We start from the raw sequence: 17,796 nt of genomic DNA, 5'->3' as shown, positions 1-17,796 counted from the left end.
CAGAGAAAGAAAAAAAAAACATTTTACACAGTCTAGCTAGTATGCGTTGCATTGTCAAAGTTGTGGAGGCATCAATTGCATTCATGTTGTTAAACTGCAATCACCGTATAGAGCCAATGGTATTTGAGAGTCGTGGTCATTGCATGGGTGGCTGAGGTCTTCCTTTGTTTAGTTGCCTTTGCCTGTGATCAAGAACATACACTTTTGGCCCTATTTTGAAGCCCTAAGAGACAAATTGTGATTTGTGAATATGGGCTATACAAATTGTGTTTGTGTGAAGAAATGTCTTTACAATGCACCATATGACTGATTGAAAGTTGGGTTAAGCTAGTGTCATGTGAGCAAGAACAGAAATAGGCAGGTAGAAAGGATGTTTGGGTAGAAATTAGTTTAAAGATGCTGTGGGTGAAATTATGCTGTTTGTTAACTGTATGTGTTTCGTGTGAGAAGTAAACTGTGTATGTCTTTCAATCATGTCCCTGTTATTTTGCCACAGAAGACTCGGGCAAGCTTTTTTGTGCTCTCAAACTGAAATTAGGTCTCTGTCCTTCCAGGGTTCCTAGACTACTGACCCCTTCATCTCCCCACTGTGTGGTTTTCAAACCTCTCTCCACTCAGACAGTATTCCTTTTGTTAGCTCCCTTCATTTGGTACAAACACTTGCCACATCTGCATCTCCTGCAACTATTGAGGCTCTAAAATGTCTAAGATGCCTTGGTAGAAAAAAACAGAGCGAGAACTATGGAACAATGTTAGTCAAGCATAAACCTCTTAACATCTCCTCTGTCAACCACGGATCCACAAAATGCCTTCCCTCAGTACCTTTTTCCAGCTCTAAAACCGCTTCTTAGACTTGGAAATCTGGACTTTGAAGTAGCACTGACCTGCTTCTTTTGTCAGGCAGAGGGAGCCAAGAAGGAGAGAAGCCTTGCAGACAGCTGTTAAAACCACCATAATTCTTTCGTGTTAAATGAATTAGCTCTCACTGGCCTTGCAATGATGCTTTTGTGTCTCTATGTTCTATCTAAAACTAATTTATGTACTCTGAAGTCCAACTTTGCCTCCTTCTTTAATTTCTTTCTTATACCCATCATTTCTGAAGGACAAAGTCCAAATCTATATTTTTGCTCTGCGTCTTAGGGTAAAATTGTGTCTCATTTTTCTGGTGTCTAGCTAGCTCCCTGCTACCTAAGATATTTCAGCGGACAAGTCAGGCCTCTGTTTTCACATCCCTCTATTGTCATTCTAAACCCAGATAGAATTAAATAATATGAGCAGAACGGATTATTTAAAAATGTCTGATACATGACATTGAGTAAGACTTGCAAGCATTTATTTTAGTATTCAGACGAAATCAGTCCTCAAAGACTAGCCACAGTCTCTTTGTGCCTGTTATGGAAACGTTTGTGTAAAGCTACCAATGTTGTTTATACCTCTACTTCATTACCCAATGTCCCCTGTATTATATTCTGAGTTAGATGGAATGAAGGAGTGGTAGTAATGGCTAGACGACCAGCAACCACTGTGGCTATGTCAGCTTGACTGTCCAGCATCCAGGAATTCTGATTACATCTCCACTGTAGACAGACATAGATTTTTTGGTTATTTGTGCCCAGGCACATTCCTGTGTGAGGACAGAAGATGGATATTGGCTAAAGTGACTCGTTCTGTCTGGGGGCGGGCAGGGCTTGGAGGACATGTGGTGTGTGTGAGTGTACAATCATGTAAGTGAGTTTCTATCTTCAGTCCATCTATGCTTGTGCCTTGTGCTAACATCAGAGTTGTCGTGTCAAAAATTGAATGAGGCATTGACTCTGTTAACAAAGCTTTGGTTCTGACTGACAAATACCTTAACGACTTTACAAAAATGTAGTTGGTAATCATTTTCTCCTGGGACCGGATTAAGCAATTGAACAGGCAATAGACAGGACATATCTCTACCCACAGCTTGTCAGGAGAGTAAGGATGGTATTTCAAATGAAGTTAACACTAATTCTGAGTGTGTCAGTCCAATATTTGGGTTTTGTATTGCATTACTATAGCAACGGGCAAATCTGGGTTGTGGGGTTTTAGAAAGTTCATGTGGTCCTGATCTTGCGATAAGGCCATACATGGTCCCAACAGGATCGTGTGGATTTGAACGACGTCATTCTGACCCTCTGATATTTTGGTTTAATACACAGGTGTTCCTTGTTATGTCTAGGATAGGCAGTATCAACAGGGTCTTTGATTTGAAAATATATGTCAAAGTGTCATTATGTGTTCAACATTAAGCACCTGTAGGTTCTGTAGGTATATAATCAGCTTAGACTGCGGCAAAGCCAATAAACCTATGATATCATGGTAATATACAAACCATATCAAACTACAGCCTTCATTATGGTCTGACCACTACAAGGCAAGTAACCCCTGTTGCCCTGACAATGGACATTAGAACAAAGAGGAATGGAAGTTATTTAGTTCAAGCAGGAATAGATTGTCCTGTTTCATTCAGATGATTCATCTCAACTGAAATGGGATGAAAAACTATTTGTATTGTACATTCAGTTTGTAAATATATACCCTTTATATAGCAAAATCCCTTGCTGGTGTTTTAAACCAGTTACACAATAATTTTTCTCGTTTTTATAGTTCTTTTATATTTCATATTGTTTCCTATTTTTATATTTAATAGCTATGCTTGCACAAATATACCAGACCATTCTGAATCATCTGTAGCTTAGTTATATTAATGTATTTGGACAAATGTGTCTTAGTAAACCTTAATGATGACACGATATACTGTCAAACCAAAAAGTATATTAGTGACTTGATTTCAGTTAATATCTAAAGAATTGGATGAACGATTTTAGATTAGTTATGATAATGAGTGGAAAATATGTTTGACAAAAGCTATTTATTGTTGTATTAATACCATTGGTCAAATTACAGGAAAATAATTTGTAATAATGCTTCCGTTTTGATAATCTTCTCCGTGCTACGCCTGGCTCTCCACCAGGGCCGTTACCGACTCCAGCGGGGCTGATCCGAGGACCTCACAAAACCACCCAATGGGTAGTAGCGAGGGGCATTGTGTACAAAGGGCAGAGACTTAGTCAATGCGAGCACATTCCCCATTCATTTATTCCCTGTAAAAAATGATCCAGGTTTTCATGCAGGAGCTCGGTTCAGTTTAGTCTGCATTTGTCTGTCTGAAATTTGGCTTGCAGCAAAACTAGACAGTGTCCAGTGTTTTTTTCTGCTCTGTACCAGCACTGTGCAGGTGGTTAACAAAAGAGGATTGTGTGCCTAGAATTTTTAAAAGTTATCAAAAGAGGCATTATGTATCATTGAAGTTAAAAAATAATTTGTACTATTTACTTTTGTCCTTTTCAGAACCTATACTTTCTTACTTTTACTTGAGTAAAGGAGTTGAATCAGTACTTCTACTTTTAACCCTTTTTTAACACAAGTATTTGTACTTCTACTTAAGTATGTGAGTACCATTGCCACCTCTGCATGTCTCTCACAGTGGCATAAAGGGAAAAAAAAACAGACAAAGATTTCATTTTTATATTTCTTTTACACCAAATACCCAACATCGGCTCGAAGTTGGTTTTCGACAAAAATACTGAAATCATTTCCAGTTAAAAAAATTTTTGATTAAAAAAGCAGCCAGATTTAACGATCTGAAAGCTGGTTATGCTCTAAAGTTCATTTGTCAAGATACAAGAGTTTTAAAAGATGTTGATGACTATTAAATTCCTCATCCTTATCAAAGTAAAGTTGTAGTAGATGCTGTTTGTCTTCCACTTATTTTAAGTATTGATTTGTCACTTTGGCAGCCTAATCTTCTCAAGCCACGACACCTTCAGTATTGCCTGAGTTCTACATTCAGTTGAAGCTCTTAGGCCAGTTTTAATCCATGTGTATAAAACTACCACATCTGGCTGACTGGGATTTCTCAGTGTCATTAAATCACAAAGAGGCAAAGCAGCTTCTTATTTTTCATTCTTGTCATCCTACGTATCCAGTTCATCTGTGTCACTGCTGTTTCTTTCTTTTCTTTCACCGCCTGAGTCAGAACAGTGATGATTTCAAACAAGCGCATTTAGCCACAGGTATGATAAGTAGATAGGAAAAAAGGGATTAAAGGAGAGAGTGTTGAAATAACAGATTGGTCCTCACAGATGGTGCTGAGGCCCAGCAATGGTCTCTGCCATAGGAGCATAATTAACACAAATCCAGTCCCACCTAAACTCTTAAAGACCGAGGCTAATATAAGAGCTATAACAACTCATCTAGTACAAGGTCACTTACACTGCTTTTAGATTATGCACTGAACTCCAGAAATTCTCCTAAAATGATGTTAGGAGTGAAATGTCGAGTAAGTTGATCCCTGGAGTTTTTCTGCCAACATACTAGTAAAAACTAGTGGGCATGACATTTTAACATGTAATTCAAGCAAAACTGTGAAAAAAACAAGACGAACACAAATATCTCAGGATTATAAAAGGTGCCATGCAATAACATGCTGACAAAGATGAAACTTGAAAAGACAAATAGATTTGAGAGCTTTTGGCAATGAGGGCCAATGCTGCTGTTGATCTGCTGTGAAAATAAACAAGTGATTTCCATGCCTGGTTCCTGCATGCTCTACCCTGAGGCTAACTGAATGCTCCAGAGACTTTTCCTATTGTTGTTAGCATGTTTGCACCGAGCAGTCTCCTGCTGTACTGTTTCTGTATGAATTGCAAACTCCCGAGAAAGTCCAGACCCAATTGCCTAAACTTAACAGCTCAAAAGATAGACTGGGATCAAAATGGAATTATATCCCATTTTACAATTTGTTTTTCTCAAACCACCATGATCTGAGAAATTCTGTCACTCATGCTTTGATTAAGAATGTTTTTGTAAAGAAATCTGCCTTCAAACAGTGAGGAAAGATGTTGGCTAAATGTTTGGTGCAGTGAAGAGACAAGTCAAAGTGTAAATCTTCAGAAAATTCTTCTGTGTTTCAGTTTTGTCACTTAAACTGTCCCTCCCCTGACCCCCTTGTCTCCCTTATCTTTTTAGACTCTTTAGCTCACATGTGATGCCTCTTTGTCAATCTCCCATCTTCTTCCCTCCCCTTTTTACTGTTGAAAGTTTGAAGTTGTGTTGGCAGTGGGGCTGACATCGAGATTTCAGCCAGGTGGAAGGTCAGCCATGCTGCCTTAGGGGAGAGAAGGCTTTAGATCCCTCCAAATATTTATGATTCTGCTCATATTGTGACCATAATCTAATAACAGCTCTCACATTGTTTGACAAATTAGTTTCCTTGTCATGTAGAGTTCAGCATCCTGTGGAGAGAAGTGGAGTGCTCTTATTTACGTTATTTTGGTGCAGAAGTGCTGTTGTTATACATTTCTCTTTTGTGCTGTGGGTAATATTAGGTATGGGGGGGCCTGTCGAAAAGGCTTCAGATATAAACACTTCATGTCTTGATGTCATCATTCAGTGCATTGTATTTTACGTATTGTGTAATGGAGAAAGTAACTTAAAAACAAGTCTGCAGACTGTCTGCACATATAGATGTATCTATCTTATCAATGATGTGTCTGCCCTTTTCAGCCCTGCTGGCATGCTGTGTACCATTATACATGGAAGTGGAAAATGCCACTTTTGTCACCACTGTAAAGTTGTTTTGAATGTCAAAATACAGGACAGACTCTCTATATTGCTGCCACACACATGGATGTTCTCCACACTGAAGTGATGGATTTAAAGCTGAAAAAGGTTGAGTACCAAACTATCTCCCTCTTATTTTGACGTGTGGAGAGCAGAGCCTTCCACATCCAACCGCACAAGTATAAACTCACACACAGATGCAACCATAATGAGCTTCCACATCAGCTGTTTTCCACCAGTCAGTTTATTGTGTGCAACCTTCTATTTCTACCCCCTGCAGGAGCAGGACTGTTCAGAACCAGTAAACAGGAACTTTGTTGTACCTCTCCCTCCTTTCAAAATCTTCTAAACAAAAATTCTTGTTGTTTACTTCCCTTTTGCATGGAGATAATTAAAGAACAAGTATACTGTCCTGCTCTGTCTCTCTATCCTGCAGCTGCTGCACATTTGTATCGAGGGATGGGGGAACTGGCGCTGGTCAGAGGCCTTCAGCGTGGACAACGTAGGGACTCTGCTGAGGACCATTCAGTACAAAGGACGCATTGCCTCACTCATCATCAAGGTTGTGCAGCTCAGTGGTGTCCAGAAACAGGTACTATTAGTTTTGTTTTTTAAGCATGCTTTATTTTATTTTAAACACGTTTCTTCCTCCTGCAACCATAATCACATAAACATATATATTTGTATCTGGTACATCAAATAATGTCTTTAATTTAGATGAGTGATAAAGATAAGTGAGAAACAGTTACAAAAAGATTTGACCACGTAAACCACAGAGGGACCAACATGCTAACCTGTAAAAAATCTTGTAAATGGTTTATTACCATAGAGGGAAAGCACCATGTTTGCTGTGTAATGCCTGTTGACTACTGCTATGGAAATATGGCCAGTTTCCCAGCACTTGTTTATGGATGAGCGTTTTTAATATCCAGTGTTGTGATTTAGTAGTTGCCCAGCTAACAACACTGTATTTTATTTTTCTTTCAGTTTTTGTAATCTGTTTTATGCACTGAAACACATGTCTATGAGCTGTAGGACCACTTAAAAAAGCAATATCCCTTATCAATTCATGAAATGGACTACAGGAAATCATGAACCAGCCCAAATTTAACCAAATTTGACCAGCTGTATTCTCCTATTTATGCCAAGAATAGAAGTGAATAATGTTTGGATCTTTTCAAAGGCAGGGCTGCTGTATTCCCAAAGATATAGAGACACCATCATATTATAACGGAGACAGTTTATTATATAAACAGTGTCAACTGTGGTTCCTGTCACCCTCAATCATATTAACATCTCATGTTGACAGCTGTTAATAAATACGCCTCGTATCAATACCCTGCAATATGAATACACACAGTGCAGAGAAATCAGGGCTTCTTCTGATACCCTCAAATTACTTGAATACAAACAATTTATTTAACTCACACAGATATAGCATACTAGATTATTTGCAAGGCAAAATAACCTAGTAAATAAAAAATTTGTTAGTCAAAGATTTAGTTGTCTGTTTTTTTATTTATGTACTAACTTATTCATTGACTAGTCAGTGCTGAGAAATGTTCTATTTTACACCTATGCAACATGGGAGCTGTCAGATTAATTGATATCTGTACCGTTTGTAACAGCAATAGCTATGGCAGGACAAACCTTTCTGAATTTAGAGGAAATTTTATTGTACCTACAGTACTTTGACAGAAACGACAGGTTTTTGGTCCATATGTTTCCGGCATCTCATACTGACTAAACCAGTATTAGCTTGTGAAAAATGACCCCAAAAACAAAAAAGAACCTGCTTGGGATCTAAAGGTAGAGTTGAGAAAATCAAACTCTGTTTATGTTTAAAGTTGAACCCTCTCTGTATTATGCCATGCACAATGCTGAATAGAAGGTGTAACAAAATCTGCTTCTGAGGACGAATTCTTTTGTAATTTTTCTCCAGGTGATATTCTGTGGCCGGCAAGTAATGTGCAGCTACCTGTCTCAGGACATTGAGCTCCGAGTAGTGCAACACTATGTGGGGCCTGACAGTCAGACAGTGGTTAGGGAACACTGTGATTGCCTGGAGGCTGGGGCCAAGTTGCCTTCCTATGTGCTGGAGGACAGTGAGATGACAGAGCTGTGTGTGAGGGCTCGAGGGGATGAAGACTGGTCCCAGGATGTTCAGCTTGAGAGGAGGAGCCACGGCAGCAGCAGCTCTGTCGTACAGGTACACTTCATGGCCAACTGTAACTACATTTTGGTGCTATAACTAATTTCCATGACCAGACTGAGCTGGTGCTTGTTAAGGGATGTTTCCCCAAAGACCTGTCTACTTTTTACGCTTGGTTAGTTATTTGTGACATTTGTTATTTTAATTGTTATTCATATGTTTGTTTTTACAGGCCTCATTGTCTGTCCTATTTTGTAAAACTTGTTTGCAGCTCTAAGCTGTAAAACAACGTGCAACTTTATATCTGCCTTTGATGTTAATAGCACAAGAGATTTAAGCTTGTTGAGTTTGCATTCAGATGGTATGTCTCTAAATTCATCTCAGAATCAGATCTCCTAACAATAAGCACATGCGTATAGTCTGTAGTGGCTACACAGTTTTGGAGTCAATTGTGCAGATGGAGGCTGGACGTACCACTTTGACCAACACAGGTAGACGTACACATTGCAAACAAGACCACTTCCAGTCAGCTTTCCATCCACGTTCACACACATGTTTGGAAATGGTGACAAGACCACCAACTGTGACCGGATCCTCTGCTCCTGGGTGGCCATAGTGGCAGAGCCTGCATGTTGCTACTCACTGTTGGAGAACAAATTGAGATCTTTCCCTCCGATATGCTTACAAAGGCCCCTAAAACATAACCCAACCATGTTGAGAGGAAGAAATACAGTTTATGCTCTCTCATAACAACACTAACCATAACCAAACACTAGCTGATATGTGGGCACGGCAAGAGGCTTTGAAGGCATTTTCACACTGCTGGATTAGCGCCAGACGATCACATCTTCCCTCCATCCTTGCTGGTTTTGCACTTTTTTGTTTTTCTTCCTTCTCTCCATGCTCTTTCTTTGTTCTCTTCCTTTATTATGTTGTTAACTGCTAGCCATTTTACAGCTCCAGCTTCTGTGTGGGTCTGAACATCTCTGACTCCTCTCCAACTTCTGCTGTTATTTATTCTCCTCAGATCAGCCATTCATTACACATTAGGAAGCTTGGCTCTAAATGAGAGAGCTGCCTGGACTAGTAACTGAGTCCTTAGATCTCTCTATCTCTGTCTGCTTCCCATTTTATCCCTTTCTATTACTCTTTTGCCCTCACACTGGCTCACCCATTGAACTTGAAATTGTTAACTCATCCTCTTAATTTATTTCATCCTTTGGCATCCAGCTTGTGCACCTTTTCCACCCTCTAACTCTCACCTGTTTCGATTCCCCTTCACCTTTCTCCTCTATATCCTGATTCTCTGTATCGGTAATCCATCTGAAGTAACCCCCGACCCTTATATCTCACCTTCCTTCCTATCTGTTATTTCACAATTTTTTTACTCCCAACCCTGAGTGTTTTGAGTGGATCAGGGTTATATGGTAGTCTGTGACACTCCCCCATACCTAAAAAGCTGTTTTCTAATTAAGATCATATTCCCTCTTTTTTTCTCTCCGCTGCTGTCCCAACCAGTAAATGAAGTCCCTGGTGTGTAGTAAACTAGGCCGCTTGTTATGTGCCTTGGCATCACTCGGCTTTACTGAGACCAGAGGAGTGAATGAGACAAACACCAGTGACACATTAAGAGTGCTCAGCCTTCGGTGGATATATCGTCAGTCTTTAAATCTTGCTAGATTTAACTCCCTGTAATGGCCCATTATCTAGCACTAACATCTGTCAGTCGCTTTAGCCATTATATTGTGTTACAGGCTTTATGGGAGACTTAACTTTAAACTTCTGGCAGAAGCCAAGAAACAAAGTTTTATAGGACAAAACATGATAATTTGTCACCGATGGAGGCAATAAATATCCTGTCTGTGAGTGAGAGGCAGCAAATGCATTCAAGTGATCTGATATCCATATTTTATATTCTAATCGCAAACAAGTTGCCCCTCAGCATTCCTGATCAGTCTTTCTCCTGTGAACCCTTTGAAATGTTGGTGAGATAGGAGATGCACTGATAAAACTCGACCCTCCTAAATTCAGAATGACATTTCAACAAGACATAAAATATGTCTTGTTGAAATTATTTAATTGGACAGTTGGATCAATAATTACTGAGATCAATAATCTCATTTCAGGTTCCTTGTTCCAGTGGATCACTACTCTATGTGTGGTGCACTCTCATCACCATTGACCCTGACTCTCACTTGCAGCAGAGAGTGGTGGGTACCTGCACACACACACTTACATAAGCCAGTCCACTTTATTAGAATAGCTTAAATTAATGAATAAGCCCAAAAAATATAAACATACAAATATTCTTTATCAGGAATCATGGCAATTAAATGATTGAACCTCTAAGATTATTATCACACTCAGCTCATTATCTTGTCACATTCAATGTGTTTTTGCACCAATTCTCACTGATGATTGCTGTGTGTGAACGCAATGTTTCAGGTTGTGTTCAGTCCACTTTTTGTCATGAGGAGCCACTTGCCGGATCCAGTCATTATCAACATAGAGAAGAGGAGTCTGGGACTGAGAGAGAGCCAGCTGATACATGGACAGGGCCACCAGGAGCCCCTGTTAAACACTGAGGCTGACCTCACCCACCATCTCACTTTCCAAGCCAGGTAAAACAAAACAGAACTATTTAAGCTTCGATACACTAATACCCTATAGTACATTGCATTGTTATATTTTTAATTTCAAAGAGTTGTGACCCAGACTCACAATAATTTACCTTTCTAAACATCCCATGTCAACACAGCTCAGGCAGAACTTCATCTTCGATCCAATCCTCTCTTTTCTGATCAGCAGGACAGATTCACTGAACCATTTGCATATTTAAAGCCAGTGTTACATTATGCCATAAGCAACAAGCTACTACTGCGCAAACGACAGAGTCTGACTCCCTGACATAATAGATTTGTCTCCATTTACAAAAGACGGAGAGACACCTACTTAAGATTCTCTCGCGAAATGTTCTGGTTTCTGTGAGGCAAAATGGAGACATCATCCAGGGGGATCCAGGCACATTTTAGTAGAACAGGAAGCCAGCTTGGCAGCACCTGAGACACAGCTCAATTTTCAACATGTCAGACTGGACTGTAATTACACCTCATTTAGATACAGGCCATAAAAGAGCGCAGCTTTTTGGCCATTTGTGGTCTCCGTATTTTGTTTGTGTGTGTGTGTTTGTGTGTGGAAAGGATGTGTGTATGCACACATGTTTGCGTGGTTGGATGAGTAGTGTATGTGCACATGTGTCATTGAATTTGTGTGTGGTCTGTGTCTATGTGTCTGTCATTGTCTTTCTTAGCTGTGTGCCAGCATAAGTGTGACAGTCAACACTTCATCATGGGCAGAGTCTGTTTCATACATCACTACTGCGGCTGTTACTCTGCCCCAGTTTGTCAGTCTGGGTTCTCACTTTCTCATATTATCCATATCCTCTTGTTAGAGACAGCTCTTTATACAATTCATCATAGTGGGCTCCACTTTAAGCTAGATATTTAAAATGTGTGGCTGCATCCAAATTTGCCCATAAAATAAATGTCATGTGTCTGTAAGTCATATGTAGGTTGTATAGTTGAATAACATCACAACTATACTCTGTGTGTCATGTCTTGTACATACAGTCTATTTGACATAAGTTATGGTCCAAATAGTCTTTCAGTAACACAAGTGTTTATGTTTCAGTATAGATGGCGCCAAAGGAAATAACTACCACATGTACATACTGTATTGTTGTTGCTCCTACTCTATTTGTTATCTGTAATTTATATTGCTGTATGCAAATCCACGTCTTAAAGATCATCCCTTGGTAGCAGCCCGTGGCGGCTGAATAAACAGAATAAACATCTAATTGACTCCCCCTGAGATAGTTTTTTGCTGTAACTGTTGTGTATTTAGATATCTGGTTGCAAAGTTTGTTTTGATTTTAGCTGCCATAAAGGAACCACAGTGGCCATACAGTGACTGGGAATACATTTGGCCCTGTCATGCACTCAAAAAACAAGCTCAGAAACAATTAAGTGTCTTGTCTCTCTGGATTGCAAACCCAGTGTTTTCACGATCCGTCTTAACTGTCTCTCACCAGACAAATATGCATACTCCACTTCCTTGGCCCCCCAACACAATCCATCCTTCATCCCTCTCCATTGTCACAAGTGCACACTGCAAGCCACAATTGGAAATGTACCTTTACACATGTGCATATTTTGTACGATCTCACATGTACACAGATCTCTCAAATCTCTACCCCAAAACCTCTGGGACAGATCCAAACTTGAATGTTCACTGGTCAGCAGCTCATCTTTCCTTCCTGTAATTACACATAGTTGTGGGCTTTAATAGACGAGGTAGACCACATAGTTGTGGTCTGCGACAAAAGAGTCACAGACAAGTCTGTTATGTCCTGCTCTCCTCATATTGGCCACCACATTAGAGAACTGAGGGTTACAATCAGAAGCCTCTTCCAGCTTCCCCCCTCAGGAGCTGGCCTGGATGAAAAGCTTCCTCTCAGCGCCTTGTCCCTCTCCTCTGTGTTGCCCCAGATCCATAAGTAACAGCCCTGTGTTCCTTTTATAGCACAATGGGCTCTATTAATATTCTCTTCCCTGGGGTGAGGGGGCTGCTTTGCTTTAACCAAGTAGAACTGGATGCGGTCTAGTGCAAGAGAAGAAGCCATTACAGTGTTTGGAATTAGTTATTTTTCTCCTTTTTGTAAAGACATTATTGACCAGTGTCTGGGGCTGAGTTATCCAATACGATTATATAGTGCCTTTTAGCTTTTCCTGTGATCTTTGTAAATTACTGTTTGTAAGGCAAGTGAGCATGTCAGTAGGAAAATTCCAAAGAAAAGGCAGATTCAAACCGCTCAAAGTTTAAGGGTAAAAGCAGAGTTCAAGCAGAGGTCAATTTAATGGTTCTGACCTGAACAACAGCTGTAGTCACTTGCTGTCAAGAGATTTCTTTCTCTATAGTGAAGCTGGCTTGGCAGGAGCACCTGCATGTTGTTGGGTAAAAGTGTCACATGGTTGACGATCACTAAAAGTATTTATATTTAAAAACTATTTTGCTGTGAAGTGTCTACTTCAAAAGGAAAGTCAATGTATGTGTCACGTTCATGCAGGTCTTGATAGAGAAATCTGTAATAATTTTGTGATCGTATTCTGCCCCTCAGGGAAGATGAAGATGCTTCTTGCTGCGCTGTGCCAATCTCCACCAACCTGATCAAACAAATAGTGAATAAGACGGAAAATGAGGACAACCTGAAAGACATCCTGGCTGATTTCTATGGTCCAAAGACCTCTGCTGAGCTGCCGTGGCCCTACGTCACCAAAGATACCGACAGGTGCTGCTCTGCAAATTTTGTATAATGAATGTTCATATGTCTGTTCTGGTAGGTACAAATATCCTCAGACAAAGTATGATGATTGTTTTGCACTAAACTTTCATGACTACTCTTGCTCTGAATGTTGAGTCTGCTTAGAGACTAATCTTGACCCCAGGTGAGTAGGATAAACAAGCTGAAACTAAACAGAGTATGGAAATAATGGTCAGAGTTGTGAGCCAAATTCCCATTCACAATATCAAAGGTCAATGAGCCATAACCCAGCAGGATACCATGATACCACTTGATTATTTGTAACAAGTCCAAATCTTTTTAATATTTATCATCACACTATCACACTGTGGATAGTTCATCTGGCTGGTTACGATTTCATAACATCAAGACCCAACAGTATGTTTGCTTTTGTGTTTTTGAAATAGTAGGCTTCTTACATCTTCTCTCCTCAAAGCACAGAATTGTGCAAGCGACCCTTTCGTGGGGGGGCTTCTCTTTATTGTTTACTCTGTTCACATAATAAAACAGTTAACTGCAAAGACAATGCAGAGCCATACATCAGACATTAGCAGCAATCCTTCGGCAGTCCCCACAGACTGGAGATTTAGGCTGTCAATCTGTCACAGTCCCATGTTCTTACAATTCACAAGGCCTTCCATCCAGTTAAAGCTTGGCACAGGTTCACTAAACGTACATTGTTTATACTGTATATGTGCATATCTCTGCAAGTGTGTATACGGTATCTGACCCATGCATACGTTTACATATAGTATCGGGCAGCACACACTTTTGGATCCCTCCACATGAGTCACTCTGGAACTCATCTTTTGTCACAGAGCAATCACATCTTGATAGCAGCGGTAGAGGACGTGGCCACATGCTCTCCCACAGGATCATAATTACAAAGAGAGCCTCACTATCTCTAAACACACTCAGAGCTTGGACGACAAGTGAAACCCACAGTTTAATTTGTATATTTGTCCTTATTGCTGACAACAGTGACACAGTTTGCTGTGTGGAGACTGTTCAGTCTCCATGGCACAGCAGGCGAACCAAACCAAAGGAAGTCCTTGGCAGAGAGTGTGTAAATATTGTGTCTTAAATGGACAGGGGAAGTTGAGAGTGGTAAATGTTATTTTTTCTTTCTATGGTTGATTTTTAGTGGCAACAAGGCACCTCCATAATCATTAAACAAACATCTTGTAATGGTTGGGTTTAGGGTGAGCTCAGGCTTGAGGCCATTTCTCTTCAGAGTGGTGTGCCTCTCAAGCTTCACACTTTTAAAACTCTCAGCTCCAGTTCTGGCAGGTACTGAAAGAAGCTGCTGAGCACATATCTTTCAATTAGCTTTTGAGTGAGCACTTTAATTTGATTAATGAGTCCTGCACTTTGCTGCCCTCAGCCTTGAGGTCACACACACAAACAGAGCCGTAACTTGCAAAGAATAACTATCCACAGTGGTTTTTGGTCCTGTTGCTCAGCAGGAAGTCTCTGTTTATGTGACAAGTTTGAGGTGGCAGGTTGGTAGGTTGAGCAGAGTTGAAGCATCCTTGAGGGAATAGGAAGACTGGGTCGTCTTTGATGGGTTTGAACTTCAGAGTAAGTCTGAGAGAACTGTTTGTTTGGCTCTCTTCTGGCAGTCTGCACTGTTTAGGGCTCACAAGACCATGATTACCATGAAATGACTGCTGTGACAGTAGTTTGCTGGAAAAGTGGTTGTGTGTTTCTGTCTCACTGTCTGTCTGTCTGTGTGTCAATATGACCATGTGTGTTCCTAGATGGTTTGTCAACTGTTCTCTCTATTTGGATTGCATAACCAATTCACAGACAGTTTTTGTTTAGCTTGTGTGACTGTTGTCAGTGGGTTAATGGTCTGAACATTACAACAGTCTGAGAATTGTTTGTTTATATATGACACATTTGAATACCTGTTTAAGGCTGCCTGTAGCTGAGTATTTGACAGTGTGTAAAACATGTCCACAGTACAAGAGCAGACAAAGGAAATTCTGTAACTCCTGGTGATTGAGCAGAAACGTGTTGATTACCAGTCTGCACTTACAATAATGGTTGTTTATCAATAATGCATTACAGGTAGCTGTGTGTCTGTCAAAATGTATATGTCATTATAGATGTATGGTATGTATGGTCTGAAATGTCACCCATAGCTCGACTGCTATAGCTTATGTAAGAAAAGACAGACGAGGTTTGTTCAGCATGTCTCCCTGCTTGTCTGTGGTCTTGTCTGGACGGCAGTAAGTCTATTTTAATGTAAAGACAAAGCTTCCAATGGCTCTGACTGTATAAGTGGATCAAGCTTTTTCTGTTTTAATAGTCCTTTTATTGCCATTTTTATCATCATCATTAGTTCAGATAAACAGAAAACACATCCCTTTTATCTACCTAATTCCCGATAAGACCAAACTTGATATAGAAAAAATTGTAATATGCAACATATACTGTAAAGACATGTGATATAAAAAACAACACATATTCAATCCAGTCATTATCCTATTCTTCCTATTAATAAACATGTCATTCGTACACTTACACAAATGACCAGCTATCTTGGAGGGATGGTGGCCCTACCAAACACTTGTCAGATTACAGTCATGCACACTGTCAGGTCATTCCTAAATTAATTACTCTCTCTCTATTAAGTCAGGTTTTCTCATGGTGCTGCTAGACATCTCCTTCACTATCCACTGACCTCAATAAGGTCTCTGAATATGCTTCTATTTTATATATAACAAATACAAATGTGGCTAGAACAGACAGACATTCGTCAGCATTTGTTTCCTTACATTTCCTGTATATCTTCACATAATTAACATAGTGTAGCTGAAGATGTGGAACCGTCACATCAATTTCTGTCAATATGGAAATCAGTTTGATATCTCGGGCTCCTGATATTCTCACATAGAGTACAATGGAGCATGGTACAATTTCTTCATTGGATCAGTGTACTTTGTTCTGTGAAATTACTGTTTATCTTGGTCACTACAATACTAGCTCAATATACTATTGCTATTATGGGGATTTCTTTTGTAACATATTCTCCCACCCAGGTCAGTGTTGGAGCCCCTTGCCCAGTGGGACAGTCCCATGCAGGTGAAATTGTCCTGCTGGAAACCTGGCCTAAACACCCTGCTGGTGGAGCTACTACCCTGGGCTCTGTTAGCTAACAACTCCAAATGGGACCTCTGGCTTTTTGAGGGAGAGACTATTGTACTCCAGATACCAGCCGGCAAAGTCATTGTACCGCCCAACTTCAAGGTAGGATGCGATCTATCATATTCTGAAACTTAGATATTTAAAACTGTGACAATTGTAGCTACAACATATCCACGCTTTTAAAGCTCCAAAACACATATCCTATATTTCCCAAAATGTAGACTTCCCCTACAAGGTAAATTCCCTTGTCTTCCAAAATCCATGCATCTAATTATAATTTAGGCTTTCTTGTACAAATCTGTGACATTTAGTCCGAAATCAAGATAACCCTGATGACACCATGAGGGTTAACACATCAGAGAGTACTTGGTATCTACTGTGACTCTGACAGTCAATTGGTTTGAGTGGGGGGGATGTCACTCAAGCATCTGCAACACAATGATGGATTTGATAAACTCCTCAGTGGCCAGACTGTTTGAAAAGCTTTGCAGGGAACATGCAATAAAGCTACAGTTGACCCTATGCAATCAAACACAGTCAGTTTTAATAATACGATTTCCCTGACACGAGTGACAGTGATTTAACCTCTGATTCCTTTCTCCCTTTCTTATTCTCCTCCTCTCACCCTTCACATATTTCCTTCTGTTCCCCCTCTTTGCGCCCTTGTACCCCAAATCCAGGAAGCCTTCCAGATCGGTATCTACTGGGCCCACACTAACACTGTCCACAAGTCGACAGCATTCAAACTAGTCCATGACTTGACTTCTCCTCGATGGAAAGAGGGATCAGGATCAGAGTTGGTCACTTTGGATGAGGAGGGATGTGTAGAGGCAGACATCTCCCTGGGAGCCTTCCCTGGAAGACAGAAGGTGAGAAAAACAATGGCCAAACTTTAAAGCTGGATAAAAGGTTACAGGCCATCACCACTCCTCTTTCAATGTCCTGATATTTAAAAAGGGTATTCCATTTGGGTAGTTCAAAAAACAGTTAACAGAATTATCAAATCAAGACATATTATTATATTAATGGGTTGTAATATATCAGAATGCATTTGACATTTTCTGGTATGTTTATTGAATTACAGCTTTTTTATTCATGAGCTTGTTTTCGACCACTATCCAGCTGTAATAAAAACCAAACAGTTTACTTGTTTAGATATACACTGATACCAGATCACATATATAATATATGCTACTTAGTAAAACAGAAATAAAACACCATTTAAGTCCAATCATGAAAGTTTTTTTTTTGCCAAACCAGGGGGGTATAAAATTGTTGCTTAAAATACTTTAACTTCATTGAATTTTACATTAACGCCATTGATGGTACAATGGAAATGTTTTTAGTACAATGAAATATAAAGTTACTGTTTTTGAGTAGAGTAAACAGATGGCAAGTAAGTGTTTTTTTTGGATACATCTTTCATTACTGCATCAACTTTATTAGCTCTTCATCTCACCATATTAAAATCAATACCAGATCT

At 39.9% G+C, this 17,796-nt stretch overlaps 1 protein-coding gene across 1 annotated transcript in view; it reads left to right on the top strand.

Annotated features, from left to right (window-relative positions):
* Nucleotides 1-17,796, top strand: part of LOC133965264 (intermembrane lipid transfer protein VPS13B-like) — a 304,206-nt gene that overhangs the window by 269,136 nt on the left and 17,274 nt on the right. Inside the window, 7 exon segments of the mRNA XM_062399726.1 lie at nucleotides 6,086-6,241; nucleotides 7,592-7,858; nucleotides 9,928-10,011; nucleotides 10,247-10,422; nucleotides 12,978-13,148; nucleotides 16,208-16,415; nucleotides 16,994-17,182. Of these exon segments, the coding sequence (XP_062255710.1) occupies nucleotides 6,086-6,241; nucleotides 7,592-7,858; nucleotides 9,928-10,011; nucleotides 10,247-10,422; nucleotides 12,978-13,148; nucleotides 16,208-16,415; nucleotides 16,994-17,182 (1,251 nt within the window).

This window comes from Platichthys flesus, chromosome 11, assembly GCF_949316205.1.
Source record: "Platichthys flesus chromosome 11, fPlaFle2.1, whole genome shotgun sequence".
In the NCBI taxonomy this organism is placed as follows: Eukaryota; Metazoa; Chordata; class Actinopteri; order Pleuronectiformes; family Pleuronectidae; genus Platichthys; species Platichthys flesus.
This window is presented reverse-complemented; position numbering and strand designations above follow the sequence as displayed.